Raw genomic sequence first — 19,023 nt, 5'->3', positions numbered from 1 at the left:
CCTGCACGCGCAGTACATGGTACGGAAACAACTGGTTCTCCCGTAGCACTCTCCATAGAGTGACGTGGTCAACGTTACCTTGTACAGCAGCAACTTCTCTGACGATGACATTAGTTTTACCGTCAACTGCGCGAAGAATTGCCTCGTCCATTGCAAGTGTCCTAGTCGTTCTATGTCTTCCCAGTCGCGAGTCATAGGCTGGAATGTTCCGTGCAACCTAAGACTCCGATCAATTGCTTCGAACGTCTTCCTGCCTGGACACCTTCGTTCTGGAAATCTGTCTCAATACAAACGTACCGCGCCACAGCTATTGCCCGTGCTTATCCATACATCAAATGGGCATCTGTCAACTCCACATTTGTAAACATTGCACTGACTGCAAAACCATGTTCGTGATGAACACTAACCCGTTGATGCTACGTACTGATGCTAGTACTGTAGAGCAATGAGTCTCATGTCAACACAAGCACCGAAGTCAACATTACCTTCCTTCAATTGGGCCAACTGGCGGTGAATCGACGAAGTACAGTACATACTGACGAAACTAAAATGAGCTCCAACATGGAAATCAAGCGTTTCTGGACACATGTCCGCATAACATCTTTTCTTTATTTGTGTGTGAGGAATGTTTCCCGAAAGTTTGGCCGTACCTTTTTGTAACAGCCTGTATAAACATGCTATCATTGGCATTTGATAATATAAGGGCGAAATTACAATGGTAAATAGAACTATTTTTATGCAGGATTATTTATAACCCCACAAAAAATTTGTCAAATAACTTCACAATTGCAAATAACTATCTTTAAGTTCACAGTTTATATTACATCATCTGGAATTGACCTTACAGTTTATTTTAGTTTTCATTAAAAATGAAAGTTACTCCTTGAAAATGACAAGCACTGACAATCTGTCTTATTTGTTTGTTAACAATACTTTTCCCAAACTATTACTAAGCAGCTGAGCACTGGCGTTTAGAATTCATTTACAAACAATTCCAAATTGCAGGACTGTATCTGAAGTGGAACTGTAACTCGTGTTTTATCCAGTGACTTGGGAAATTATTACCACCAAGAAACTAAACATTTTAACAGATAAACGTTACTTTGCTGAAACAAGATTTTTTTTTTTTTTTTTTTTTTGTGGTTTTCGGGCGCACAACTTCAATGGTCATTAGCGCCCTGACTACTCTAAGAATGCACCGCGAGGCACAAGTTGACAACAACAACTAAAAGGGAAAACACAATAAAAGACAGACTGACAGGCATAGGATTAAAAAACATCATCAAATGTCCTTAGCGAGGTTTGTCAAATTGATAAAACAAAGAACACGAGCAGCTGCTCGTGGGTCATCCGCTAAAATGGCATCTAAAGTAGTAGGCAGGTTAAGATCGAGGCGCAGTGTTTTAAGATCGGGACAGGACATTAAAATGTGACTAACCGTCAGCAAGTGCCCACATGGGCAGAACGGCGCCGGCGCAGCCGTCAGCAGATGGCGATGGCTGAACCGGCAGTGTCCAATTCTTAACCTTGCTAAAAAGACCTCCTCCCGCCGAGAAGGGCGTGAGGAGGACGTCCAAGCCACGGGAAGAGGTTTTAAGGCCCGAAGCTTGTTGTCGGTAAGTGCAGCCCAATCGGCATGCCACAGCGACACAACGCGCCGACAAATGACCCTGCTAAAATCGGACGAAGGGACACAACAAGAAGCTGTCCGAGGCTGGAGGACCGCAGCCTTGGCCGCGGCATCTGCAGCTTCGTTCCCAGGGATACCGACATGGCCAGGAACCCACATAAAGCTAACCGGCGTACCGACGTCCACCAGCTGCTGAAGAGAGCGTTGGATCCGGTGTACGAAAGGGTGAACCGGGTACGGATCACTGAGGCTCTGGATGGCGCTCAGGGAATCTGAGCAGATGACATAAGCAGAATGTCGGTGGCGGCAGATGTACAGAACAGCCTGGTAGAGGGCAAAGAGCTCAGCTGTGAAGACCGAACAATGGCCATGGAGCCGGTATTGGAAACTTTGTGCCCCGACAATAAAGGAACACCCGACCCCGTCATTGGTCTTAGAGCCATCTGTATAAATGAAAGTCATGTTGTTGAACTTCGAGCGAAGTTCCAAAAAACGGGAGTGGTAGACCGAACCGGAGGTGACCTCTTTCGGGAGCGAGCTGAGGTCGAGGTGAACGCGGACCTGAGCCTGGAGCCAAGGTGGCGTGCGGCTCTCGCCCACTCGGAAGGTTGCAGGGAGTGAAAAATCAAGGTGTTGAAGGAGGCGACGAAAGCGAACTCCAGGGGGTAGCAAGGCAGAGACATACAACCCGTATTGAAGGTCAAGAGAGTCGTCAAAAAAGGAACGATAAGAAGGATGGTCGGCCATTGACAGTAGCCGACAGGCATACCGACAAAGCAGTATATCGCGCCGGTAGGTGAGTGGCAATTCGCCAGCGTCAGCATGAAGACTCTCTACGGGACTGGTATAAAATGCTCCGATCGCAAGTCGTAAACCCCGATGTTGTATGGAGTTGAGGCGGCGTAAGATGGATGGCCGTGCAGAGGAGTATACGAAGCTCCCATAATCCAGCTTGGAGCGGACGATCGACCGATATAGGCGAAGGAGGACGGTTCGATCCGCTCCCCACGACATACCACTGAGAACACGGAGGACATTTAAAGAACGGGTACAACGGGCGGCCAAATATGACACATGTGGAGACCAGCTAAGTTTCCTGTCAAGGGTAAGGCCTAAAAATTTGATTGTCTCCACGAGTGGGAGAGCAACGGGACCGAGTCGTAAGGACGGTGGGAGAAACTCTTTGTAGCGCCAGAAGTTAATACAGACCGTCTTCTCGGCAGAAAAACGGAAGCCATTGGCGACACTCCAGGAGTAAAGACGGTCAAGAGAACGCTGAAGACAGCGCTCCAAGACACGTGGACACTGCGCGCTGCAATAGATGGTAAAATCGTCCACGAAAAGGGAGCCTGATACATCAGCTGGGAGGCAATCCATTATTGGATTGATCGCGATGGCGAAGAGAGCGACGCTCAAAACTGAGCCCTGTGGCACCCCATTCTCCTGGCGAAAGGTGTCGGACAGGACAGAACCCACACGTACCCGAAACTGTCGATCCATTAAAAAGGAACGAATAAAAAGAGGGAGGCGACCGCGAAAGCCCCATGTATGCATGGTGCGGAGAATGCCCGCCCTCCAACAGGTGTCGTAAGCCTTCTCCAAATCAAAGAACACAGCCGCGGTCGGGCGCTTCCGCAAGAAGTTATTCATGATGAAGGTCGACAAGGTAACCAGATGGTCGACAGCAGAGCGGCGCCTTCGAAATCCACATTGTACATTGGTAAGTAGGCGTCGAGTCTCGAGCAGCCAAACCAATCGAGAGTTAACCATTCGCTCCATCACTTTACAGACACAGCTGGTAAGCGAGATAGGTCGATAACTGGAAGGCAAGTGCTTGTCCTTCCCCGGCTTAGGAATCGGGACAACAATAGACTCGCGCCAGCATGCGGGAACATGTCCCTCAATCCAGATGCGATTGTAAGTACGAAGAAGAAAACCTTTACCCGCAGGAGAAAGGTTCTTCAGCATCTGGATATGAATAGAATCAGGCCCTGGAGCGGAGGACCGTGATCGGCCAAGTGCGTTTTCCAGTTCCCGCATGGTGAATGGGGCATTATAACCTTCACGATTCGAGGAGCGGAAGTTAGGTGGCCTCGCCTCCTCTGCCTGTTTGCGGGGGAGGAAGGCAGGGTGGTAATGTGCGGAGCTCGAAACCTCGGCGAAAAAGCGGCCGAGGGCATTGGAGACAGCCTCAGGGGCCACAAGGACTTCATTCGCGACCTTCAAGCCAGAAACTGGGGAGTGGACCTTAGTGCCAGATAGCCGGCGCAGGCTACCCCAGACAACAGAAGAAGGAGTAGAACTGTTGAAGGTGCTGGTGAAAGCAGCCCAACTGGCTTTCTTGCTTTCTTTAATAATACGACGACACTGAGCACGTAATCGTTTATAATTAATGCAATTCGCCACTGTAGGGTGGCGTTTAAAGGTGCGTAAAGCACGTCGACGAGCACGTAAAGCGTCCCTACATGCTGCGGTCCACCAGGGGACCGGTACGCGACGTGGAGAAGAAGTAGTGTGAGGGATGGAATATTCAGCAGCAGCGAGAATGACTTCCGTGAGGTGTGCGACCTGACGATCGCAGCTTGTGAAGGTTTGATCCTGAAAGGTCGCCCTGGAAGAGAAGAGCCCCCAGTCTGCCTTGGAGATGGTCCAACGAGAGGAGCACGGAGAGGGAGTATGCTGCAGGAGATGGATAACACACGGGAAGTGGTCGCTCGAATATGCATCAGCAAGTGCATACCACTCAAACCGGCGTGCAAGTTGGGGAGTACATATAGAGAGGTCTAAATGGGAATAGGTATGAGATGTGTCCGAAAGAAAAGTAGGGGCGCCAGTATTGAGGCAGACAAGATTGAGCTGGTTGATAAGGTCTGCTAACAAGGAGCCCCTCGGGCAGGATGCTGGAGAGCCCCAAAGAGGATGGTGGGCATTGAAGTCTCCAGTTAACAAAAATGGTGCAGGTAGCTGAGTAATAAGTTGCGTCATGTCTGCCCTGGTAACGGCAGATGACGATGGAGCGTAAACGGTACAAAAGGAAAACGTGAAAGTGGGGAGAGTAATGCGGATGGCTACTGCCTGCAGGCCGGTGTGCAACGTGATGGGATCGTAGTAAATATCATCCCGGACCAGCAACATAACCCCTCCATGAGCTGGGATACCTACCACAGGGGGTAGGTCAAAACGCACAGAGGTGTAGTGTGCCAAGGCAATTTGATCGCATGGGCGTAGCTTCGTTTCCTGGAGGGCTACGACGAGCGGACGATGCGAGCGGAGCAGCAACTTCAAGTCCTCTCGGTTGGAGCGAATGCTGCGAATATTCCAGTTAATAAGTGCCATCGTAAGAAAAGGAAGATGAGAGAAGGGGTCACCTCGAAGGCCGCTTAGGGCCTGGCTTCGAGCGAGCACTGCCGCCGCTAGCAGGAGGCAGACAGTCATCGTCCATGGGGTCTATAGGGTCATCGGCCATCTCAGGAGGATGGCCGGGAGGGGGAGCTTCCTCCGCCGGTGAACGGCCAGATGTTCGGCTACCAGCGGTGCGGCCAGGCGAAACGGATGACGGCCTGGGGCGGCAACCGCTGGGTGGCGCAGGAGAAGAAAGGCGCCGCGGCGGAGAAGGAGAACTGTGCTTCCTATGCGCCTTTTTAGAAGGACGTTTGGTGGAAGTACCGGTCGAAGGCTGGGAGGTCGAGGAACGGAGGAAGTCTGCACGGGATGGTTCCTTCTTGAAGGCCCGTGCATCTGACTTCGGGGTCTTCGACTGAGCAGAAGCTGAGGAAGTGGCTGGTGTCTGTGGGGTGATGGGAGGAAGAGGAGACGTCGACCGCGCGATCTTAGCACTGGCCGAACGGACGACCGTGGTGCTGAAGGTCAGATCGCATGTCTGGGTTGCTACCTCCCGGGTAGTCCGAGGAGAGGCGAGGACAGTGCTGTATTTCCCCGCTGGGAGCAGCGTGGGCTTCCTACTAGCCAATAGCTTGCGAGCAGCCGAGGTGGACACTTTCTCTTTGACTCGAATTTCCTGGATACAGCGTTCTTCCTTATAGACAGGACAGTCGCGGGAGGATGCGGCATGGTCACCCTGACAGTTCACACAACGAGGAGACGGAGGTGGACAGTCACCCTCATGGGCATCCCTGCCACAAGTGACACATTTAGCCGCATTGGAACAAGACTGTCGAGTGTGATTGAAACGCTGACACTGGTAGCAGCGCGTAGGTGTCGGGACATAGGGGCGAACTGAAATGACCTCGTAGCCCGCCTTGATGCGCGATGGCAGCTTAACACTATCGAAGGTTAAGAAAAGTGTCCGGGTCGGTACAAGGTCATTGTTGACCTTTTTCATGACCCTATGGACAGCCGTCACGCCCTGCTCAGCGAGGAAAGATTGAATCTCCTCGTCAGTCAAGCCGTCGAGGGATCTAGTATAGACCACACCACGAGACGAATTCAAAGTTCGGTGAGCCTCCACCCGGACGGGGAATGTGTAAAGGAGTGTGGCCCGAAGCAGTTTTTGTGCCTGAAAGGCGCTCTCAGTTTCGAGTAATAGGGTACCGTTACGCAATCTGGTACAAGATTTGACAGATCCAGCTATGGCATCGACGCCCTTCTGGATAACGAAAGGGTTGACAGAGGAAAAATCCTTTCCTTCCTCAGATCGAGAAACGACGAGGAACTGTGGGGCAGGCGGTAGTATTTTTGTCACTGTTGGCTGGTCACGTTTCCGTTTGTGGGTCGAAGTCGAAAGCGATGGAGTAGAATCCATTGCGGAGGAATCCCCCATGATTGCCAGCGTCTCCGATGGCGCGCTCCTTCCTTGTGGGGACCCTCTCAGAGGGCACTCCCGCCTTAGGTGAATGTTTACACCTCAGGTCACACCTCCCGAGAAACAGACGGAGGGACCAATCGGCATGGTCAGAAGGTATCAGCTCAGGCAATCACCCCTCCCCGGGCCTGGCCTTTACCAGGGGGTACGCGCGTGCCTTACATGTCTACCCAGGGCGGGGACTTACGCGTTACCCCGTCACCGGCTACGCGTGCGAACGCGTGGGTCGGCCTTCAGACACGCACAGGGAGGAAGGAAGAAGAGGAAAAAGAAGAGAGAGGGAGAAAGAGGACAGACTGTCTCAAACGCCGAGGCGGAGACCAGAGAAGGCAAGGAGAAGAAGGCAATGAGAAAGCAAGGAGAAAAAGGCAATGAGAAGGCAAGGAGAAAAAGGCAATGAGAAGGCGAGGAGAAAAAGGCAATGAGAAGGCAAGGAGAAGTCAAGGGAAAGAGTAAGGAAGACAGTGAAGTGGAGAAGAGCAAAAATAGGAACCAACAAAAGGAATGAAGAAACGAGAAGTGAAAAACCAAAAAGACCACGATTATAGGTCGGGAAACCGTCCGTCTCCGGACGCAGGCGCTAACTACCCCCGTGAGGGGGATGGTCTCCTTTTAGTCGCCTCTTACGACAGGCAGGAATACCTCGGGCCTATTCTAATCCCCGGACCCGCAGGGGGGCTGAAACAAGATGCCTAACATTATTATTTTTAACATAAACATTTAGCAATAATTTTGTTTTTGAAAATTTGTGCACGATATCTAGGCATGCTCCTGAACAAGCATCAACATTGATAACGACACAGCCAGAACACTGAAAAATTTATAGCTGACATTCAGCAATGTTAACTCACATGCTCCCTAAGCCTGTCCAACATTTTCTTGATGTTCTCATCCCTCTGTGCTGCTGCAGTCTTTAGTTTCTCTTCTACAGCTGACTTAACTTCGTTTGTCTGTTGCTCCAGACTCAGTCTTGTTTTCTCCACACTCTCCAACTAGACAGAAAAATAAAAAAATACATGAAAATAACACTCAGAAAAATGCTTTCAAATAAAAAGCTTGTAAGCTGTGAAACATTATGTACAGCTTCTTTGTTATGGCAATCATTGCACTTACATGATCTTTAAGCTTTGCTTTGAGATCGTTTATGTAAGCCTCTCTCTTTTCAACGTGAGTTTCCATTTTCTGCTCCAGTGCTTCCCGTGTCTGTAGAATGAATGTGTTTGCTTGTTCATCTTTCTTCCTTGACGCTTCTTCAATCTTCGACATTTTAGCTGCCAAGGCAGCCATTTTATTTGCTTCTAAAGACTAAAAGAACACAGAAATGGAAATGTTAGAATATATGTCATATATAACTGTAACACATGTGCACCACACATACTCCAGCAACAGGATACTACACCTTATCAGTCCAAAAAGTTTAGAGAAGGGATAAGAAAGAAAAATTAATATTGTGGTTAATGCTTCAGTTTTTGTTCTGTCTCCAGCCACTTGAGTAAAATGCACAGAATGGTCATACAACCATAAGACACAATTAGTAGAGTCTTGAGCTGACATCACATGGTCCAAAAGGCTGTCATCAAATGATAGATCCTTGATGTGAAGTTCTGCACTTTGCCCTTTTGTGGTAGATTCGTAATAATGACACAAAGTCTCATCACCCATAATGATTTTTATCTGTATTTTTTGCTTCCTAGTGCTGCAGGTGTCCTCACAGTCAGTTTTGTACAGGATTCAAGTCAATTAGGACAAACTTCACACACACCTTTCTGTTCTTCAAAAGATTCTGGTTTAATACTTCATTTATTGAAGATTCATTGCACTATGGTCGTACATTGTCTGTTCACAGCTGAATGGTCAACTGCACATTCGTTCAGTAGTTAACGCACTGGCATCACTACTTATACAACAGAGTTAAAAATCAGTCTCTGAACTTTTTGGACACTCACTCACACAGTTACCATCAGAGATTCACAATTATTTTGGCTCTCATGCTAAAGTTTACCTCACAAAAAGTGTTTACTTATATTTTACGGCTTTTACATCAATTTTAGATAAACATAGCTTACCATTCTCCTTTCCTCAGCTGCTTTTAACTTCTCCTCTATGTTTTCAGCAGATGTGCTCTTGGGAGAAGTTGGTCTTTTGGGGGGTGTATCCGTAACAGGGTCAGCTAATATAACTTCATAAGCCAGACCACCCTTCGACCTCTCTTGGCACCTGATTTCTGTAGCTGTGGAATGAAAAAAATTCATGGAGTATTTAAATATATTTTTAGTTGTACAAAAATAACACTTCAGTGTTTTGTACAACTAGTCACAAAGTAAAAATAAAATTTTGTGAGTGTGACTATGGAGTAAATCCTCTCATGCAGACTATCTATGAAGCTATAAAAAAAATGTTAAGCTTTGCTATTCATGTTCCCACATGGGAAACATGTCTAACAATGTCTTACAAGAGAAACTAATGATGTAGTAGTATCAAATATCTAATAATGTGTGAAAAAGGTGGAAGTATAACATCTGTAGAAATTAACTGTGTTGTCCACTTTTCATCCTCACAATAGTGTTACAACAGAACTGTGGTATCTACTCTACACCATTCTTATGCAAAATTCCCCATTTTCCAAGGAATTTTAATAACTGCTGTTAAAATTATTTTAACAGATAAAAGGAAACACAGAAAACAGGCAAACAGTTTTTTTTTCACTTTTAACACACAAGAAATTAATAAAACTATTTTACATAACAAAACACAACCAGAAAAAAAGTGTCTCAGTTCTTCTTGGCATGATTATTAATGGTGTGCTTCCAAGTGTTCCACTGATTTGTTTCAATTTTATGCACAAAAACTATTAAAGACGATGAACAAATTTATCTAATAATATTGTGATAGAGAATAACACAAACAACTTCTTCATCACAATGAACAGCAATTAAATTAAGTTCATTTGTAATCACAAATAATTCAATTTTTGACATTTAGTTTCTTAACACGGTCAGTTCAATTTGGGACTGTTGGTGTTCCAAAATTAAAGAGAGTTTACAAGTTGCTAACTACAAATCCATTGATGCAATGGGGTATTTACTGGGCCTTACATGGAAGTACTTTTATTAAACAGACCATGTCATCATCACAGCATTATCTGACACAACCCCTCCACAACACTATGTTTACTTACTACCTTTAAGCTCACAGGATTCTACTCCTACCCCTCTCCTATACACAGATCGGTAATGACTTAATTTGTAAGTCATTCTAGCTGTAACTTACTGCAGATGGAATTCATATTCCTCTAACTTACTTCATGGCAAACTGTCTGAGCAACTATCGGATATGCATTATGTTCATTAAATTTATACATTAACCCAACTTTCAAACTGTCCAGGAATTTAATAGTAAACAACGTAAAGGAATTTTTGATGAAATAACTTTTTTCTAAAACTGAAAGAATTATCATACCTTTCAACTGATTCTTTCCTAACAAATACAAATGAAGACTATTCACCTACAACTGACACTGAGACCTTGGCTGTGTGCAAATCATAGGTTGATTCCTTGATAGAGAAAGACAGAAAACAGCCACTGTTGAAAATGCTACTCATTCACACAAATTCGCACTATAACCAGTTTCAAACTGAGAGGTTTATTTTCAGATAGCTGTTCACATTTACCCAAATGGCGAAAACTTACATGTGTGCATTGCTTTCCACAATGTGGTTATATACAAAGCAAATAAGCACTGCATACACTGCACATTATTTCATGAATACAAACAAAACGACACAGGATTTTTGGAGGTATCACCATACCAAGAACCTTTCCCAAACAGAGAGAAACAGAATGAGCCAAAAACTTGTGTAAACTTCAACAATTGTGTATCTTGATGTGAACAGCCACCTGGGGATGGACCTGTCTGTTCTAAAATGGTTACAATATTTGTGTAAATAAATAGCATTATCAGTAGTGGTTGATATCTGTGGTCCATTTCAAAAGAATCAATCAATATAACTAATTAAAACTGTGTCACAAAAGATGTAGATTATCCATCATATGGGCAATGTCTTACACATTGGCTGCAAGAGAGCTTTCATATAAGGAAAACCAATATAATACACCATATTCCACAAAACTCCACATTATAAAACTTCAATCAGTACAAGCTACACATGTTCACCATACTTTGAAATATACCCTGATGTCAGAACGTTTAGATTTGCAATTGTTCCAATTTAATTACTTCTCACAAGTAACCAGCATCGAAGCAAGAAACACTAGCAATTTAACAATTAGCAGTACATCCTGGCAACTTCAGTTAACTGAGGGCTTCACTCTCAGCCGGTCAGTACAGCAAAGAAAAAAACTTGACTGATATCTGTATAAATGAAGTAATGTCTGGGAAGAAATTCTGACCGCATGTACAACACAAATAATGACTGAAGTAGGTCTATTTGTGCAGCAGTTCTAGGTAGAAAATGAAAAACTTACTAAAGGCTACAGTTGAAGCTAGGTGCTGTATCACTATATTTTATTATGTCTTTGCAATTAAAAACAGAGCATATATAGGCCTATGCGTATTTTATCTTTAATATTCACTTTGTGGTGAATCTCTGTAACACATCCAAAGCACTAAACTTTGGACTGTGCATTTAATCACAGATGATAGAATGACACCAGGCACAAGTTTTCTGTCAAATCAGTGGAGAATACAATTGGGACAGGGGCCCACAAGTGCTGGCACTGACAGGGCTGCATGCCCCCCCCCCCCCCCAGTTATGTACTTCCCTTAAGTTATTACAGAAATTTCATGCGCCAGCTGAAACAGAGATCAACAATTTTTTTAAGGATTGGTCAGTCATGCATTTCCCTGGAAGTCACCGATGAGAACTGTGCTATTACAAGCCTGTCACCAGTGGGGAGCCACAGTACAAAATCTGGCTATCAGATGAGTTCTGATGATTTATCTGATAGTAGGCTAATTGCATTTACACACCGAGATAAACAGCACTCAAAATTTAGTTTTCTACTGTGCATACATGAAGGTAAGATGGTAGAGAATTATCAAAACTGCCTCATATACTGACTTGACACACAATGAACCTAAAACTAGTAATAAATAGATTCTGCCTACAGTACAGGAGAATTACATGAAGATTAAAGTAATTACTTCGAAAAAAAAAGTGCATAAATAATGAGAAAGATTACTTTAGCGAACCAAGTAGTTCGCTGCACTGATCTGAAGACAGGAAGTCCTCAGGGTGAACAGTAGCAGCCATGTGGCAGTTCAATTCATAAAAATTGAAAATAGAAAAAAGCAACAGCTATTCACAGTGACTTGGGAAAACTAAATAATTTCCCATCATAAGTGCACCAAAAATACTTTCTCAAAGATGAACTAATATGATTTAACTTTAGCAAAATGAAGTCTTGTGTGTAACAGTTATCTAGCCACAGAAAAGTATGCAGGCTTTCGACAAGTGTAAATTAAAATTTAAGGGTGACTAATACTTATGCTTCAATGTATAATACTGCAGGGCTTCAGATATCATCTACCATGTTGTTTTGGCAGTTTGTGATGGGACACTATTACTGTTACACATTCTAAATTTATTATGAAATGTTTGGGAGGAGTGTTCTTTCTGGAGAATTATATTGGTTTTCCTTCTACGAAAGCTCTTGCAGCCATTGTGTAAGACATTGCCCATATGATGCATAATCTACATCTTCTGTGGCACAATTTTAATTAGTTATATTGATTGATTCTTTCGAAATGGACCACATATCAACCACTACTGATAATGCTATTTATTTACACAAATATTATTGTAGCACATTAAAGCACTGCTTCTGGGATACTGGGTGGCGAGCCTGCCCCAGACCGAAATCACTTCTGATTAATGACATGGGCCAGTGAACCAGCCTGCCTAGAAGTGGTTATTAGTTGGTTTCCCACATCCAACTAGGCAAATACTGGACTATCCCACCTCATACACATGCTCCACAAACAATTCAAATACCTTCTCACCCTTTTCCATCAATCTACTCCAGATACACACATCAAGTATACAGTTTCCATTCCAGGGAGAATGGTCATTCCTGGAAGGGCCTACAACCACAAAATGCTGCTGACTGTCTCAAGCCATATAATGACGCTTACTACTTCAAAGAAATTAGATGAAAACAAAAAACTGGAGATGATGATTTGGGGGAAGATCCCCTAGTCCGTCAAGATTTTAGGATTCCTGTTTCTCTAAACCACCTATGGCCAGTGCCAGACATATCTAAATGACATCTTATCGCATTATTTCAATCCCCCAACAATCGTTAATTCTTTTATCCAAAGGTGCTTATTGGCTGAAAGGTATTTGTAAGTCTCAGAAGTTTCATGTAATGGAAGCTATACAAACATCGTAAGTACTTCGTTCTATGAGCATTAAAACAGAGAAATCTGTTTCTGCACAAGGCTCACGCCTTTAAATCAATTTGGAGCCACGGAAATTGTATGGAAATATCTGTTTATAGTGGGCGTCTACGAGCCGCAGTAGTATGTCCCCACACTTCGCCACTGTCGAGCACTGCGCCCTTGCCATGGCGTGAGATGCGCCCCACTATCGATTGGGAGCCAGCGCAGGTGGTGCCGCTTCGTCTGTGGTGCGGCCATGACGTCACCGTGCGACGGCGACGGCGCGACGTTGCGTCGCCACCGGACACTTGTTTGGGAGGAGCAAGACGGCATGTCTGACTAAGCTTGTCTTCCTGACATGACGCATGCGTACGTATTTAGCTATACGAGGCGAAAACTAGAAACAAAAAAGTCTACTGAGACGTGCTTAACAAAATGTAAGCGTATTTGTACTATCTAGTGCAGGTTGCAAGCGGCCTGGATAGCCAAAGTATATCTATGGATTTAACCGACAGGTGGGATCAATACATGTGGCGATGAAATCGCTCATAGGCCATCGACTTTTCTCCTACGTAACGCTAGAATCTGGCGTGGCTTCAAAAGGTCCTGTGTATTTCCATTACACCACAGATTTTATGTTTCTTCTTGTGTAAGTTTGTGTTCGAGTTAAAACTCAGTTATACCTCCAAACTGGTTATGGTGGAATATCACGGAGGACGGCAAGGCAAATTGCGCAGTGTTCGCAGAAAAGCAGGATTTTGACGCTTGAAATACAAAGTGTGGGCCGGCAGCGAAGTCATTCCTCCATCGTTCCACAGATACAAGGCAAGGCAGTCATTGCACAGTAGGACCAAGAGTATACATGGACGTAAAATTCTTGAGAAGCCCATTCCGGGCAGTGAACATTAAGAAATCTGTCGGCACTAAGTGTTGGTAATTACATCACAACTGCAACTTGAAACCGTGATTGGTGAAACACAGCACTAGCTGCCTCCTTCACGGCAAAGACGGTTATAAATGAGTGCTATTAAACGCATTCTGAGACTTAACATCAAAGACTTCAGCGGTCAAGAAATGCTCAAGAAAAAGGCGACGAATGTTGGCGGCAACACAACCGGCAATTCGAATATCAACACGTTTAATTTCTTCATAGGGACTAGTAAACAGGTATTTACCCGTTTTCCCCTGCAATGGCGAACAAGGAATGGTGCAGTGCCCAAATCAGAACTCCATTTTTACAAGAATTGTGCTTGCGCAACAATCAAAGATCTGGCGATATAGACAACGAACGGACAAGTGCCCTCATAGGATACATTTTAGATGCTAACAATACTAGACTTAATGACACCTAAAACTTGGCTTCCCGTGGGAAGAGCTTAATAGAGATGCTGTCACTGAAAACGATACCAGAAACTAGTCTTATCTGAACAACAGTTTCTAGCATCGCTGTTTAAGTTCATGCATGTAATCCACTTATTCTAAAGTGCTACTATTAACGCAAAGTATTCTTACTACTCGAGGATCTTCAGATTATCTTGGTCGTACGCCATTCGATGACATAAGGAATAAAGTTTATTGTCCCATCAAAACTGACATGTCAATGTCACACTTTCTAGCTAAGCATTCCTTGCAATGATGCTGTGCGGATCAACTTCTTAAAGGTCCCTGTATCAAGAAACCACCCTCTCCCCTTCCAGGAACAGATTTTCTTCCTCACATGCAATCATCTTAAATTTCATCGCATAGCCTTCTGAAAAGTTTAGAACATCTTGGGGCGATGCATCCGTCGGATACTGTGGCGGTACACTTCACGAGTAACAGTTGAGTTATGTGGACAAGGATGGACCGTGGCCAAATCTTAAGAGCGTTTCAAGATGTCAAATGCGGCACGTAAATCCTTAAAAGCTACACACCCAATTTTCGTAGTGCAATGTTTTATCTACAAGGGATTTGGAGGAGGAGGAGGGGGAGGGGGAGGAGAGAGAGAGAGAGAGAGAGAGAGAGAGAGAGAGAGAGAGAGAGAGAGAGACGTGCAACCACTGGAAGCAATGTGGTGCCGACCCATATGAAATTATCCCTCTCGAGCTGAGTGATTGCGATAAAGTCTCCCTGTTGTCAGAAATTCACACTGCATGTAATCATCTCACAACACGTTTAATGAGGTCTTCAGCGGCAGAACAGTATTTTTATTAGCCTTGGGAAAAAGTAATTTCCCTTGTACCTGCCTCCGTGGTTAGCATCAATGGCTACTAACGCCTTAGTCCTGGGTTAGATTCCCATGATAATCAGAGTTTTGTGCGTTAGATGGGTCTAAAATGGGGGCCATTCTACCAATTGAAGGCAAATTAACCGCCGTATGATCAAAGTATGCAGCGAAATTAACACGCAAGCTACCGAAGTTAAAAAGTAAGGCCTGCACAAAGTTGGATATTTACTTATTTCGCTGATACTATCACATGTGCCCTTCACATTTTTAAAGATCCATACTAAAAAGAGCACCCTATGATCTCAAAGATATGCGAACATGAGACTGCACAGATCCTGACCACTTCAGTTCGAACTGTACCCGGTGGATTTTTTAGGCCTTCTTCAGGCTCTTAGTATTGTTACAAGACCTGTCACTGCTGCCATGACAAGACATTCGGGCCAAAAGTGGGCGTCTACGTGGTGTTTTGTTGAAGCTCAGCCAAGCAAGTATGCTACCACATCGTTGGGAAGCTTTACCTTCTTGGGTATGTTTTCCTCGATCGACAACTACGTCCTTTGCCAAATACAATCTTCTTCGGCGGCACTCTACTTTCCTATAAGAGCCTAATTCTAATGCCCAATGTGACATGAGTTATCGGATTTTGTGAACTGTGGTTTCAGTAAAGTCATTTCTACAGCCTTAGGTGTTATTTTACTGTAGGTTAAGACAAAAATGTAAGGATTACAGATTGAAGAAACGGAAACAGACAAAGCTTGGCTACATTTTTCTTTACATCACATTTATCTATACAAAGTTGAATTTCAACACGCGCATCGGCATTATGTTCATTCTTTCAAATGAAGGCATCGCTCAATGCCCGAAAATTGAGGAACGGTTAACACAATCTGATGGCAATTTAAAAAGCTCGAATGAGTGCCATTTATGCTTTTCGCATACGCCAGTAGTCCAGCGGGGGTCATTAGCTCGATACTGCAGTAATGCTGTTTGGCTCATGAATTTCACATTACCTTCACCTGAATCGATAACGGGGGAAGGAAAGATACACGACGTTGCTGGAGATTTTTTCTTTCCAAGATCGTTCTACGACATAAATGTTATGTTTCTTACACGATTCCGGACGCTAACGAGCATGCTTAATCACGAACAAGCAATAGCAAAACTCCTGTTCACGTAAAAACCTAGCTCTTATTTGGTCGAACAATATACGAATGTATGCTCGCGACAGGTCTGATAACAATAGGCAGAAAAAAAAGCTACGAGCGCCTACATATCTAGACATGGACTAAATCCATGACCAACTCCCCACCCACTCTTTCAGAACAACCAATAGCCTACGAAGCAAAGCGTAAACGGGGTAAGGAAGGTGAGGCAGTGAGACAGGCAAGTAGTAGCCAATACTTACTGATAAATTTCACTTTCTTGGGTTGCTTGGAACGAGGTTTGTTCTTCGCTTTCTTGATAGGCGCTGACCGACGATGGGCTAGAACAACCATCGAGCAAGTTAGACGTCGCCCCGGAGGATATTAGCAAAATTCCAGTAAATGCGAAATGGAGCACCAAAGACGAGAATTAGAGGCGACTGATACCTGCTGCTGGAAGCGGAGCCCGACAAGTGTGGCAGAAACACTGGAGCACAGAATCCTTGACTAAGTTTATCAGCATGGTTGTGGCTGCTGCTGTTGTCGATGTGCACTGCCCGGTCTCCAGTCACACTATGACGCTGCGCCTCTGCCGAAACTGGCTAAGGGCGTTAGGCCAACCCTCCCCCTCCACACCCCCACCCCGTCGTCAACCCCTACGCGCTGCTAATCGATAAGCTCAATACGGGGAGCAGCCCGCCGCCATCTTTGCTCTGTCTGAAGCAAAAGCGACACGCCTCCCCTCTACAACAGCACCCCCTACCCTCTTGGGTAATTACATCCGACACTCGCTAAACAAACCAAACTATTAGGGATTGATCCCGCTGCTGATTCATGGAAGTGGAACTCCTCCCTCAAGTGACAATTTGCATAAAGCGTCGGCCAAAACGTCTGCCATTCTGCCACTGCTACTTAAAAAAAAAAAAAAAAACAGAAAACGCTGTTTCGTTTAGGAGTGTGTGTGGCTTTCCATTCATCACTGTTCGTCGCTAGTTATGCTAGAAGATACTGTATGCGAGATTCTTTACTGCCGGGAAGAAAACGCCGCGAAGAAAACGTCACCGCGAACGCCATTTCTTGTTGCAATGTTCAATCAGTGGCTACGAGACTTTGCACATGAATATTCAACACATAAATAGCATCTAAATTCAAAGCAAACCATCACTTTCAAGCACATCCAGAAGCATTTTCAGAAACTCTAGTAGATTGTTTTAGAAATAGTGTATTCAAAAAAATTACAGGATATTATTGATACAATTGTTGACTATTTTTCCACTCTGCATCTCGTTCAATGCATGTGGTGAGCCGTCGCACAAGCTTTCTTGTACCAATCTCCCCCCCCCCCCCCCCAGTTCCTTCCGCACTAACCTCTTTCTGCACCTGCTCGTCGGGTGAACATTTAATACCACTCAGGGAGGTGAAAGGATGACAATATGAAGACGCCAAATCTTGGGAATAAATGGAGAGGGTGGGTTGCCGAAACATGCTAACAGACTCCAAGAGCTAAGGCTATGGGAGTGCGGGCGCTGTAGTGTGACAAGCACACTTCTCTCGTCAGTATTTCTCTCCTTTCTTTCTGAATTGTGCTTTTGAGTTTTTAGAAACTCTCAGTATCGGTGCGAATTTATGCCTCACCCTGAGGCATAAATTCGACCAAAATGATGCCTTTACGGTCCCAAAACACAGAGGCTATGATTTTTACTAGAAATTGTATTTTTGAATTTTTTGGACGATGGAAATTCGTGTGGTGCCACCGTGACGACTATATAATGAGCCATCCACGTTTCATCTCTAGTCACAACAACGCTCAGAAAACCCTCACCTTCTCACTCAATTAGCCCAAGAAACTTGTGGGCGCTGATGACATTTCTTGTGCTGCTCTATCGGCGGTTTTGCGATTCATCTTGCGCGCCGTTTCCGGTATAACTGCGTTTCCGGAAGAGTGTCATCAGAAAGTTCAGGAGAGTTGTGCAAGTATTGCAGAAATTTCTTCCAATGTCAATCGGTGGTCTTCATGAAGTTTCCTCGATTTTTGTACCAGTTAGAATGGAAGAGCCACTCCTCAGTCCGTCATGAACATTTGTTCTTTCTTGACAGAACTCCGTACACCACTTAAGAACACACATTCTGTTCGCAACACCTTCGCCGTAAACCGTTTCGATCCGCGAAAAAGTTTCGGTGTTATTCCTACCGCGAGTAGACAGTGTATCACAGCGCGTGACTCGCACTAGGCGGGATTTCTTACCCGTCTTTCACGCAACTGGGCACTACAACTTCTGCTGCTTGCTTACTAGCGTATTGCTGCTATGCTCGCTCTGGTCAGGGGATCCCATCCACCACCGTGTAGGAAATTCTCAAAACAAAACCACAATCCGTTATGGTCACAACACATTTACTTTTCGATATGCCTTTTATAAGACCCCCCCCCCCTTACAAAGCAGACATCACGCTAACATATATTGTATCCTTGACAATGGTCTCAATACGGAAGATAATTCGTAAATTTATTTAGGTGCATCTTACCCAGACGAAGCCATCCACTGATAATTAGTTCCCGTAGGGCTACCAAACTACGGGTGATATTTACTACCACGTTCCATCCGCTCTTTCAAATAGTTCTAGGCATTTTCTCCTGGATAAAATCGGGTGATTTAGCGGGCTTGTCGATGAGCGATACGGTGTCCGAGTGTTGGTACAATGAATGTGTACGTTTTGTCCAATGAACATTGCTGTTATCTTTGAAGACAAGAGCGTTCACAGCAAACTACTCAAGACGTGAAAGAACGGGCGACATATTCTCACCGACGATTTGTAAATAAATCG

General features: G+C 44.7%; 1 protein-coding gene across 4 annotated transcripts in view; it reads right to left on the bottom strand.

The window, feature by feature from the left end:
* LOC126262243 (golgin subfamily A member 6-like protein 2) overlaps window positions 1-19,023 on the bottom strand; it is a 42,030-nt gene that overhangs the window by 11,424 nt on the left and 11,583 nt on the right. For 3 of the 4 annotated variants that reach the window (XM_049958719.1, XM_049958722.1, XM_049958723.1), the window contains exons 1-5: window positions 16,648-16,784; window positions 16,464-16,541; window positions 8,519-8,682; window positions 7,566-7,757; window positions 7,304-7,444 (exon numbers count right to left, since the gene is read on the bottom strand). In XM_049958719.1, the coding sequence (XP_049814676.1) occupies window positions 7,304-7,444; window positions 7,566-7,757; window positions 8,519-8,682; window positions 16,464-16,541; window positions 16,648-16,723 (651 nt within the window). In that variant the 5' untranslated portion in view covers window positions 16,724-16,784. Of the gene's footprint in view, window positions 1-7,303; window positions 7,445-7,565; window positions 7,758-8,518; window positions 8,683-16,463; window positions 16,542-16,647; window positions 16,785-19,023 lie in introns of those variants that run through there. The other variant, XM_049958720.1, reaches the window with a different exon arrangement.

The sequence above is a fragment of the Schistocerca nitens genome, chromosome 6 (assembly GCF_023898315.1).
Source record: "Schistocerca nitens isolate TAMUIC-IGC-003100 chromosome 6, iqSchNite1.1, whole genome shotgun sequence".
Classification (NCBI taxonomy): Eukaryota; Metazoa; Arthropoda; class Insecta; order Orthoptera; family Acrididae; genus Schistocerca; species Schistocerca nitens.
Note: the sequence above shows the minus strand (reverse complement) of the source record. Positions and strands in the feature narration are given on the sequence as shown.